Below are 13508 nucleotides of genomic sequence, written 5' to 3'. Positions count from 1 at the left end.
GTCTGTTAAATGCACACTATAATAAAAAATATATTATGATTAATGGTACAAAATATTTTATGGTTAATCTTAGTCATGTTTTTTATATGTTTAAATATACGTTTTGATTTATTGGATAGACAAATTTGTGTTGTTGACATTGTGAGATAAACTTCCCAGATAATGATTTTGATGGGAAATCAATATCCAAACGTAGAGGAAGGGAATTGATACACAAAGAGCAAGGGACAAAAAACTGCTTTCATATAATTAAATCTATTTTTATAGATTATATATATTTATAATTGCGTGATGAAGTCTAATTACTCATATATTCTTGAAATTCTTTGACAGATGTATATCAGGGGCGTCCACAGGGGATAGGTTGGAGGGGTTGTAGACTACCTTCCTTCCCCAAAAAATAAAAGAATTTTTTAATAGAAAATTTATTTTTTCAAATTTAATTCAATTTTCAAATTATAATTTGTAAAAATTTTTTTCATTTCCTATGAATATTTATGGATTTTTCTTCAAAAAATTTAAAATTTATTTTTATTTTTAAAAAAAAATTTAATTTTTTTCTTACAACTGTCAATTTTTCAAATTTTTTTCCAAAAAATTTAATTTTTTGACAGTACCTATGGATTTTTTAGTTTTTTTTTCAAAAAAAATATTTTTTTTGTGAATAGTTGTATATTTTTGATTTTTTTTCCCGAAAAAACTTAATTTTTTGTGAATAGCTATGGATTTTTCAAATTTGTTTCAAAAAATTTAAATTTTTGGATTTTTTTTTTGAAAAAATCCAAAAAAACGACCCCAAAAAAAAAAAAAAAAAAAAAAAAAATATATATATATATATAATCCTGCTGACGCCGCTGTACATAGACACTATATATGTATATTTTATTATACAGAAATACTCATTCGAATCGGATTTGGGAAGAGGGATTATTTACCTTTGGAATGGTTTCCTCTGCAAAAACAACCTTAGAATAAATTTCATCCGTATAATTATAATTATATATGGAACGTGTTTTTTCTTCTTCTCTTAACATTCCAGTTTAAAGAACATAAATTTCACAGCTCACATTGGCTAATTGGACGACAAATTAGTAGCCTTTACTCAAAGGAATCCGACACTTAGCTCAGTTAGGAGACATAGTACATAAATAAATATAAATTTGTGTTTAAACATTACCTACTACCTATGTTCATATAATTTTTAATTATAGCCCAGAGAGATGGAGATACATATTATATTATAAGTACAAGAGCTGTGAGCACCCGAATGAATACATGAATAAAAATACATCTGCCCTGTAAAAATTATAGACTATTTACTACATTTGACAGAAAAAAATAAGTACATTTTTAATTGTGCTCTTGATGGATTTGAGGGTTTGTGTAAAGGGATTTTGGGTCCTTTCAAAACGAATAAAATATATTTATTATGTGGAGGACAACTAACAAAAGAAAAAGAATATGAAAACAATGGGCCAATTAAGAGCAAATTCTGGAGATCGTTTTCATTACACGTAATAAGTCCATGTCCATCCTATCCTATCCTCATTTGCACATTTAATAAAAAAAACGTTAGTTTTATTTAATTAGACAGGAGTGTACATTTGACAATACATTTAGATGCATCGTCATGGTAATGTATTGTTCCAATGGTTCATGGAACAAAATATGTCGGGTATATTATTGTATGTATACGTTTGCCTGCACGGCATACTTTCTTTTTCTATCTCGAAATTGGAGACAGCTGACTTTCAAGAATCGCAACCTTTTAATAATACGGAAATAAAATCACAATGGGAAGAATGATTATTTTAGAGAAATTTCGTCTCATTCGTTCACAATTGCTATAATTAGTTTCTACGGAGGATTAGACAATCATTGGAGTTTGTATGGTATATTTCTATTTCTTTTTCAAGAGTTAATGGATTTAATGACATAGAAGATCCTCTCCATGATATCTATTATGTTCATATTGTAACTATACTGTAATAGGACATTGGTAGATACAAAAAAAAGTTGTAGTGCTTTACTAAATGCCTCTTCCCTTAGTCCACGGATCTACTCCGAGTCCCTCCCATCCTCTGGAATACTTTATAAGAGACAAGCTCACAATCTCTTCCTCATAATGAGACCTTCCTTTTACTTTCAATATCCTCCAAATTTATAATTGACTGAATATCTGGAAAAAGTCCAGACCCCAATCCAATGATATATTCTTCGCTTTGCCAAGTTATTTCCTTATTATGAAAATGTTGCAATAAGTGAATTTCAACTATTCCCCATTGTTGTCTCCAATTTGGAGGTAGAAAGATAAAGTATGACGTTCGATCAATCTTATACAATGTACACAATCATGGAGTATTGTAAAAAAACATAATTCATATGCAAGTACCACAATTTTGAATGCTGAGAAAGTGTATGATCGTTTATGAATCGATATTATTTTTTTGTATCAAACATGCCCACTTTTCGTACACCAAAAAGGTACAATAACACTTTGATATAACTAGTTTATGGACCTCTTAGCAAAAATTATAGACAGGGGATCTTCACCACTCAACAAATAACAATTTAATGCGAGTAATTATATTTATCGTTGAGTGTAGAATTAGCAAAGGTATGGTTATAAATTGTTAGCAGATCCAAGTGAAATGTTATTTCTTACCAATGGTGGTCTGTCTCACAGAAGGGAGTCTTGGTAAATATTGTCGCCACTGAAAAGTTATCATTTTTTAAATTGATTTTTCATTTTTATGAAAGATGAATTCTTGACCTTTTTTTTTTATAAAAATTAAAAATTTTCTATTGCCTTTTTCAATTTGCCACCTCTTAAATGGGCTTCTTCCCCACCCCCTCTCTTCCAGGCAAAAAGAAACAATGGTTTGAAAGGAGTTATGGGGACTTTGCCCTATTCTGTATTATTTAAAAAAAAGTCAATTTTGAACGAAAAAGGAACCCTGTTTTCAGCAAATATGTTATGTTCGGACATGAAACTTGTAGTTAGAGGTCCCACTGTTTACAAAGTAGAGGATTGGAAGGTCTTTGTTCCAATAAATTAAATACTAAAGATATTGATCTGCGTATAATTTACTTTATGATTAAAGAACATTAATAATAATTTTCAATCCAGATAAACAATTTCCCTCGAATCTATGTAAGAATGTTTGTTCCTACATATTTAAGCAAGGGATCATCAGAGCAGGAAACTGATCTTTCAATATTATTTATATACATATTGTACCTCCAATATTGTACATTCGTCGTCAAGCATTCATATCAAGTGGCTATTAAAAAAACGTATGATGAATTAATGACAGAACGAGGGTTGAATGAATAAGTTAAAAAATAAATTCATGCATAGGTATAAATATATAAGGAACAGAGGTTGAATAGCATGGGATCAAAACTTAATTGATGATTGTATGCATATTATTTACAAATATGGATGGGAATTCCTTACTTTGGTCAGCTAACTAGACCTGGGGTTCGGTCTGAAAACCTAGACCGGTCTGACACCGTTATGGTTATTAGTGGACCGAACAAACTCGGTCCTCTCAGGAAGTTCGGTCTGGACCCGTCGCAAAGGAAAATTCGGTCTTATAAAATTTTGGTCTGGATTTGTCTCATTTAAAACTGGATCAAGACCAATACTATAGACGAATTATAAATGACGTCATGGGTATTTTATAATTGTGAATATTGACACAATAACATCATATGAGGTTAAATATATTGCATAAATTATATTTGGACAATTCATAAATCAGAGTGGGGCAAAGAATCAATCCATTGAATGAGACTGAAAAAAATCTGTTTACGATTTTAAAACGATCCTATTTCGATCTACGGTCTAAGATAGCTGTCTGGTCCGAAATATTGGTCCAGATTGGTATAGAAAAAATTTCTTAAGACGGAACCGAAAAAAAAAAAATAGTCTTGGACCAAAATATAAAATAGATAAAATCATCTAAGGCCGAGCCAAAAAACCAAGGCCTAGTCTCAAGACTAGAGCTAACATATATGTAAGTAAATTGCCTATTCACCTTCTAGTATTATATTTCGGCCCAAAAAATCATAACAGTCCAAACCGTTATGATTTTTAGTAGGCGAAACTAATCTGGTCTTTAAAAAAAGTTCGGTCCGGACCGGTATCAAAGAAAAACTCAGTCTAGATCGTTCTTACAAAAAAATGGGCCTGAATTAAAATTCGGTCTTGACCGACTCTATAGTTGAATAGTTGATGGCGTGATGTTTGTTTCAAAATTGTGAGACTCGACCTACGTCATATGAAGCTAAATGTGTTGCTTCAATAATATTTTAACGAATCAAAAATCCGTATGGGGAAGGAAATTGGTACATAGATTGTGACCAAAAAAATTTGGTCCGTAGATTGTGCTAAAAAATAATTAGTCCACTATTTCTAAGCGATTGTATCTCATATATACGGTCTGGGATCGTGGGGGTTTGGAAAGACATATCGGTCCAAATCGGTCAAGAAAAAATCACTTAAGACCGAATCGGAAAATATTTTTCCTACATATATTCCTTGTTAACAATCCCTAAGTATGTATCATAGGTATCGTTAACAAGACGATTTTTGTATAAACAAATAAGTAAACGCTTGCTACACCATCATTTCTTCGTTCTAGACGATTGAAAGTTAAGAATGTGTTGTTTTTACTATTTATTTTTGTACCTTCGTCTTTCAGCAAAATATAAATAAAGTAAAAGTATTATAGGCTTGGCATTTATTTGAGGTCAAAAAGGGCATACTTCAATGAAGGTAAAGTGAAGGGGGGGGGGACCTGAGTTCTTGTCTTCCACCTTTAATAATATGTACATTGTACGTACATACCACCACCAGAGTCATGTAATGAGAAATCTTTTTTTGTTATATGTTCACAAAAGATTTTAAAAATTCTACATAGATAGACAAAAACTTTTCTCTACAAATCCCTAGATCAGATTATTTGATGAATCTTTCATATTTTATTTTATAAAAGAGAAGAAAAAAAAAAAAAGATTCAATGCACCTTCCTAGGGTCGACTCCTTTTTATTAGCAGAGCTTATATACCATTTGTCATAACTGAAACTCATTTGTATTCAGGAGGGTCCCTTTTAATGTTGACAAAAGTGAATTATTCTATTGTTCAAGTATCATACATATTTATTATGTAAAGAGATGATATTTATTTTCTTCAAATAGATATACATACTACAGTCATGAAGGATGAGATAGCGTCGAGTTCTCTCTTTCTATATACATATACGTACAATATACATATTTAATTTCAGCTCTACGTAAAGTAAGACTGAGGAAGTCGAGTCTTTTTATTTTCCCTGATAGTAATAATACTGAAAATCTAAAGACAAAGTTCACAAGGGTAAAAAAGATTCGCATTTGAACAAATAAAGGATGTAGTTTAAGTGAGTCCTTCATTATCACAACTACATATACTATATGAAGTTATTACACACAAGAGAAGGATAGGAAATAGAGTAAATATTTGTCTGCGCTCTATACATTAGTCGTCATATTGGTCCCTTTTTCTATTCTATAACTTAATATATGTCACACACAAACTGACTCCCTTGAATGTACTATGAATGGCTATGCTATTATATTATTTTTTAAATCTGTTTCACTCTAAAAATTTATTAAACTTTAATTATTGTGAGAATCCATGATCGTTGCATTGCCCCGTAAGAGTGGCAAAGGAACCATAGAGGGCAAGATATTGTAGTAAAGATTTTATAGTTATTACAATCAAAAAAGTTTATTTGTTCAAAATTAGTCTCTTTCCAAAAACTTTAACTCTCGAAACTTATTTGTCAAATTTGCCTTTGATAAAAATCAAAAAATTCTTCCAAAATCTTCAATAAAGGCCAAATGGGCAAAAAAATAAATCATGCAGGTTCCCTGAGGATGTGACCATTATATCATTTGCTCCAGTATGTAAAACTGGTTATTTGAAATTTATTTTCATCTCAAGGAAAGAGATAAATGGATCAAGCTCATTGAAAAAGTTAGGGCTGATTTTAGTTATTCCTCAAATACCAAGAAATCTATAGTACTGAATTACTTAAAAGATGTACTATAAGTTGCGTCTATGCGCCGTTCTAGACCTCTTATAGGGTAGTTATTTTGTAAGTAATTTCTACAAAGAAATTTGGAAAACGATACACTCCAAAAATATTAATTATAATTTTGGAAAGCAATAAATCTTTATTTAATGATGCCAATACTAAATACAGTGTGTCCCTGCGAATCGTGAATGAATTTTCCCAAGCTCAACTCTATCAAGATTCTCAAATCTTGACAAGCAGTAAGACATTATATATTTCTATTTTACTTTATATAAACAATTAAATCCCAAATTTACCCCTCCTACACCACAGCCTCCATTATAGGTCTGAAGGCCTTGCAGGTATTGTTCATGCATTCCTCCGACATGTTAGCTCATTCCTTCTCCACGGAATCCTGTAGGACATCTACAATCACATAGTAGATGGCACAGGCCTTCTTTTATGGACCTCCAGATCTTATAGTCAATAGGGTTGCAATTTGTAGAGGACAGAGGCCACATTGACCAGGCCCAGAAATTCGCTGAGTTGTCTATACACATTCCTTGAGTTTTTTTGGCCTTATGGTTCCTCTTAAGACACTTGTTGTCGTTCTTCAGCTTTTTAATCTTGGTAATGAGACTCTTGAAGCATCCGATGCATGCAGAATATCACGCCATAACTCATTCCAGCGTCAAGAAGCTCTGACATACAATTTCTTTTGCCCTCCATCTCAGTTGTCCTTTTCCTGATGAAGAAATTTGTTTCACAATAATTGTTTTTTTTTATTGCTCTACCAGTTGATATTAGGGAAAAAATCGGCAAAATATTAAGAAAGAGTTCACCGGGACACGCTACATGTAAGTCTAATATTAATAATTCTTTTGTTATGAATGTTATTTTAGAAGTTTTTTAGTCATTTATATTTTTTTATCTGTTATAAATCATTATTCACCTTACTATTGATCTCATTTCTGGAAAAGTGTCCTAAATATTCAAATTTCGAAATCAATCTATAATTTATTTAGTATAAGTAGCTACATTTGTTATGACGACTAATTTATTTGTTTATTTCTGCTGTTCAATCCCTTGTCAGTATATCCAAATACTTTACAAATTGCCAAATTTCATTATTCTACAATGTTATATTATTCAAAAAGAGATAAACACTTAAGGAAATTGAGACAAATGTTTTGATCTTTCCTCACTGAATATGTATGAAAAAAAATAGATATGCACTACATATATCGGAATTATTTTACGTTATTCCCTTTTTTGCTTCATAGAATGACTTTCGAAATAAATTTAATAATATGTTTTATAGGTGAGAAATATGTCTATCAAATTTTATTATATGTAAAATAAAAAATAATCCTTTACTTTAATCTTTATTGACTAAATTAAGAACTTTTTGCCTTTTTTCAAATTTTTCAAATCGATGACATGGTAGGTCAATGAGATGTTCCATGGGTTATTTGTTTACTCCGTGATAACTACTTTTCCACACTAGCCGTAATCAAAATTCGAAATAAGTTGAGAAACAAACCACCTAATAATACATTTTCAAAATACGCTTTGGAAAGGAATTGAAATGCAAAGGTTAGATTTTTATTTGAAAGAGTATTTATCACAATTTCCCCTTTTAACGTGTGTTTTTCTTATTTTTTATTTTTGTGGCTGTACAAAAATGATTATGTGGTTGATAATAATGGTTCTATTGTGCATAGAAATTATCAAGTCATGTATGTAAATTTCACTGGGTCTTTGTGAATCATTTGTTATCATAAATATTTTTAATACTTTTTGAGAATGACTTAGAAGTTATATGGTACCTCTAGATATGAATCTATGGAATTTTAATTCGTAAAAAGTGATGAAAAATCCTTCATAAAATAATGATTGTTATTCTTTTTAAAAAGATTAAAATCATCACTCAGCCTTGAACTCTTTAACCTCTCTAAGAGTGTGTAGCATATTTCCAGCACACTAATGGAACTTGAAAATATGTATGATATTAGAGGGTGGATAGATGATACTTTTTTTTTTCAAAAAATATATCGGGACGAGAGTGGAGCCAAATATATGTTTATAAGTTTATTTAAGTTTCCACTCGCATTTCCTGTAGTAGTAGGTATATTCATTGTTTATGTTTCTGAAAATGAAGTTTTGACTTGGAAATCGGAGGAAGTTGACATTTTGCCCCCCCCCCTCCTCCCTTTTTATTTGCTTGGAAAATAATATATACTTATACCAAAATAAATTGCATGAATAGGTTACTTAAAGACACGCAGGTGCGGAGGTTAATTCTACCTTTACGCGCAAACGAATAATATTTTTGTCTCCTCGTTTAGAATTTTTTACGGCGTTATGGACATCAGCGCATCGACTGAAGAAACGTCGTCACTTCCCCCATCATCGCTTTAATAAGTTTTCACTGTGTTTTTTAGTTCATATTTAACTTCGCGGAACTCCAGGAGCTTCTCTGTAATACTTGATAACTAACTAGTTGTTGAATGGCTAAGCGAACTGAAGGGAGAGAGGAAAAAGTCATTATTAATAACAAGAGTACACAGAAAATAGAGAGAAAATTATTGCAGAGCAAAAGGAGAGAATAAAAAAAAACAAAGGCTGAAAAGAACTACGCCTTATGAGCTTGAAAAATGAATAACATTCCCTTGAAATCCGCAAAAAGACCTCTTTTAGAGTCTAGTGGAAGATCAGGAAGTTGTCTTGGAGATACACGAGTAAGTTGGAGTTTCCTTCTCCTTGAGCCTAACTTGTAACATCTTTTCTTTTACAGATTAATCTCTTAGAATGTATAAATACATGCAACTTGACGTCCTTCTCCGACTCTCTTGTCGATTCTATAGCTGGAAAAGAGGACTTTCCTCTACAGCCGGATCACTGGATCAATTCACCTATCGAATCAGAGGATGGAAAATCCTTGATGATTATTGCGTTGGAAAAGAAATACTCGGAATTTGTTGCACTCCTTCTTAAGTTCGGTGCAAGGGCGGATCATTTTAATGAATCCTATGGATTATATCCGATTCATATACCCTCACGAAATGGAGATTTGGAATCACTTAAATTATTATTTCGTTATCTTATTAACTCTGCTGATCCAAACTCAGTCATGCGTATAAATGGAAGAACTCCATTACATCTTATGGCTGAAAATAATTTTGTGGAGGGTGTAGAGTACTTACTTCGACAAAAACCAAAAGTAGATATCAAAGATAAAAAGGGTGGACAAACTCCTTTGTTCCTGGCAGCTTTTAAGCGAGCGGATTCTTCTATAATTCGATCATTACTCAAGTATGGAGCAGATCCGGATTTAAAATGCCTTGGATCGAAAACTGCACGAGATCTCATTAATCGAAATTATGATATTGTCCTTGATGAAGATAATTCATCACCACCTGAAAGTAGTTCGAAACAAGGTGTTTCTATTCAGCGCTTGGGCGAAATTGTAGAAAAGTTAGGTCTTGGTCAAGGAAATTATTACCAGCTGCTAAATGAATTCCAATATGGATTAATACAATATAAAGAGGAAGAAATTGCAGACTACAGATTTCCTGGTAATATGAATTTGGTACAAAAAATTTGTGATCAAAATATAGAAGATTGTTTGAAATACCTCTTCAACAATTTTCCCAATATGAGTCCAGATTTTACCTCAGAGGGCCTCTCTCCTGTTTGCATCGCTGCACAAAGAATGTCTCGTCCAATTCTGCAAATTCTTGCTGATAAAAAAGCAGACTTTACAACAATGAATACTCACTCATCCGAGACAATTTTGCACATTCTGCTTAAGGAGGGTAATAAACGATCGCATGATGCCTTAAAGTTCATTTTGAATGATCCTGAAATTGAACAGCAAATCAGGTCCATCATGAATAAAAAGGACATGCTCGGAAATACAGCACTTCATCTGGCAGCTCAGAGACAGGACCAAGAGGTTGTTAAAAGATTACTCCAACTAGGAGCAAATATTGGAATGAAGAATATTTATAATGAAATGCCAGTGACAAATATTTTACCATCCACAATGGAAGAGTTCTTGAATGAGGATTGCCTCTTATCTAAAGGTGACGTCAATCACGATGATTTTGAGTTGGAATTTGATTATAGTTTTCTTGCTCCGCCTTATGAAGATCTTTTGTATGGTCTGAGTCCCCACGATGACGATGAGAGCATGATTCATATCAAACCTAGTGATTTGAAAATCCCTTACAAGAGTGCACTTCCAGAAATGAATTCTTTGTGGATAATGGCGGAATCAAAGGAGCATAGGCATTTACTCAAACATCCGGTCATCACTAGTTTTTTATGGTGTAAATGGGGACGCATACGCCCGTATTTCAATAGAAATTTAAGATTCTTCATGACTTTTGTTTTCTTGACAACATGGTTCATTTTCGAAAACTATGGAGGATCCAAAATTAAAAATGAACAAAATTATATAACGTTTTGCTACTTAGTGTATATTGTTTTCACGGGATGTATCACTGGATTTATATTTCGAGACTTAAACAGCGACATAAATGATATGATGGCCAATATGAAAAATGGTTCGACTGGAAGGAACTGTTTATCTGTTCTGCTCTCTAGTTGGTTTGAAATTGGTTTACTAATAGTAATTTATACTATTGTAATCCTTGGAGAGCCTTTTTTGACCAAAGCCCTATTTATTATACTTGTATGTCTTTTATTTCGTGAACTTTTGAATCTTGCTGTATCCATAAAAAGATACATTCTATCTCCTGAGAACTTGGTACAGGTTTTGCTCATCATTTTCATGTCAGTATTATTGTTTGATCCCAGGAGAACTGAGAAGCATGAAAGTCTACATCGACATATAGCCGGAACCACAATTGTATTGAGTTGGGCCTCCTTAGTTACCTTGATCGGAAAACATCCAAAACTTATGAGATATAATGTCTACGTCACCATGTTCTACAAAGTCATGAAAACTTTCTTTTATTTCTTAATTTGGTATGCACTTTTCATCATTGCTTTTGGATTGGGATTCTACATCATACTTCATAAGGAGAACCGAGAGGGTGAAGATTCATATGTATTCTTTGATACTCCTCTCCTCTCCATGATCAAGGTATATTCATATAATTAACTCCATTTTAATTAAAGAAATAATAATTTCTTCTATTTTTAAGACATCAACAATGTTCGTTGGGGAATTGGAGTTTTCTGATATTCCTATTGATATTGACGGGCCCTACAGTACATTCAGCTATGGATTTTTTATATCCTTTGTGTTCCTAATTGTGGTTGTCCTAATGAATCTCTTGAATGGTTTGGCTGTGAGTGACACTGGTATAATACAAGAAAAGGCTGAAACAGTCGGATATGTTTCTCGTGTAGAAACTATTTCATATACGGAGTCTGTTCTTCTGGGAGATCCATTTGATTTCTTGTCAAATTGGCCAAAAATAGGGTGGATACGAAGTATTCCAAGTATTTCCTTTCTGCGACAAATGTACAGAAATAAATACCTTCAAAAGTTTTTCCATAGAGTTACTGGAGCTACGGGCATATTACTTTTTTATAGTTTTCTACCTGATAAAAAGTTGACAATTAAGCCAAATGAAAAATTAAATGGATGCCCTTGTTTTAAAGTATGTTAATCGAATTAGGAATGTTGTTATTTATTACTCATTTCATTATATATTTTTATTAAAGATTCATAGCATGGATCGGAGTATTATTTCATCAGCAAAGAAAATCGTGCTCAGCAAAAAATTCAAGGAACAGACTGTGGAATTGAGTGAATTATCGTCCAAAGTAAACTCCATAATGGATTTACTTCTTAAAAGTGAAGAGAGACAAAAATTAATGATGGATAAGTTGAATAATATAGAAAATCCTGTAGACAATTGGAGCATCAAAAATTGATATATTATGCACTCATAAATGACCACTCATTGTGTTTTTTTTTATATATTTGAATAATGCAATTTACATACTATTTCACGCTAATCATGGGCCAACTTTAAACTTCTAGTCAATTTTATTACTTATTTGAGTTGTATTTTATTATTGCCATGGGTTTAATAGAGCCCACAAACCATGATTATTATTAAAACCCAAAATATCTTTTTGTGCTAATTCCTGGCTCTAAAAAATACTATGATTTTTTTTTTTTTGTTAATCAATTGTCTTTGTTTCTTTTAATCTTGTTCTCTTTATAGGGGAAAAGTGTTAAATCATTCTCCTTAGTGCCCTATTTTTTTATTAACGATGTACATTATTGTTAATCTGCTTCATCTTAATTTAAAAAGAAAATTCTTTTATATACCAATATTCGCCATTAAAAAAAAAAAAGAAGACAATTCCTTTGTTTCATTGTTACCTGTCGTCATTTAATTTTCTTCGTTATTTTTAATATAGAAAATGTTACACTTTTTCTCTTTAATTCTAATAGTCATAGTGTATAGTATTACAGCTGTAAAAACATTTTATATAAATATATATATATATAAGCGATCATTATTATTCCATTAAAAAACTTGTTTATTATTCAACATTTAAATTAGGCTATTAACTATGTTTCCCGTCATAGTAATGATTCAATTTTTTAAAAATAATACACATTATCTATTAGTTCTAACTAGCTTAACTCAAAAAGAAGTTAATCCAATATGACGCAACTTTTTACAAGGCACTATCACGCAACCTTGATACAAATGGAATAACAAAAATTGATACACTTCTCAATGAGCATATTAAGAATTGAATTGAAGAAAATATTAATTTTGAGTAGGGCTATCATATCCTGTGACTATATAAAAGGGGACTTGGACCTTCTTTCCATACTATACGCGTGTAGATTTTAAAAAGAAAAAAAGGTGAACATCTGCTAATAGTGTTGTTTTTGACCTTATTTAGGACTGAAAGCTGGAGCTCAGTCTCGGTGGGATCCTGTTCAGTCCTAAAACCTTATAAAGTTCAGCCCTTCATGATATTACTCAACTCTATTTCTTTTTGTTTAATCAGTGGTAGTATTATCAAGCCTAATGGACAGACAATCTTAAGGACCAATATCAAAGACCGATAGCACTGGTCCTAAGACTGAATTGAACTAGACCGATCAAATAAGGATTTATACAATACTATCTAGGAGTATGGCTACGTTTGTTAATACAATAGACTACATTTGGTTACTTTGCAACTTTGAACGACCGCATCTAAGTTATTTATGTACATTTTTTAATACATTTTCTTTGGATACGAGATATATATCGTTGTTTTAGTATTAGGTAATTTTTACTGCAAAAAAAAAACAAAAAAAAAACTTAATAATAGCGGGAAAATCAATAATATATTAAGAATAAGTGGATATTATGTATTAAACATGAAATGATAATGTGAAAAGCATGAAGCAACAATATAATCTTAATTCGTCACCTATCTTGAATGTAAT

The 13508-nt window shown here is 31.6% G+C and overlaps 1 protein-coding gene across 1 annotated transcript; it reads left to right on the top strand.

Annotated features, from left to right (window-relative positions):
- The first annotated feature begins 8423 nt into the window (after positions 1-8423).
- On the top strand, positions 8424-12370 carry LOC121121378 (transient receptor potential cation channel subfamily A member 1 homolog). The gene is made up of 4 exons (XM_040716272.2): positions 8424-8808; positions 8865-11180; positions 11242-11703; positions 11768-12370. The coding sequence occupies exons 1-4, from the start codon at positions 8725-8727 to the stop codon at positions 11978-11980; spliced, it is 3075 nt and encodes a 1024-aa protein (XP_040572206.1). The 5' UTR covers positions 8424-8724; the 3' UTR covers positions 11981-12370.
- The last annotated feature ends 1138 nt before the right edge of the window (positions 12371-13508 follow it).

Source organism: Lepeophtheirus salmonis, chromosome 7 (genome assembly GCF_016086655.4).
Source record: "Lepeophtheirus salmonis chromosome 7, UVic_Lsal_1.4, whole genome shotgun sequence".
Taxonomy (NCBI): domain Eukaryota; kingdom Metazoa; phylum Arthropoda; class Copepoda; order Siphonostomatoida; family Caligidae; genus Lepeophtheirus; species Lepeophtheirus salmonis.
This window is presented reverse-complemented; position numbering and strand designations above follow the sequence as displayed.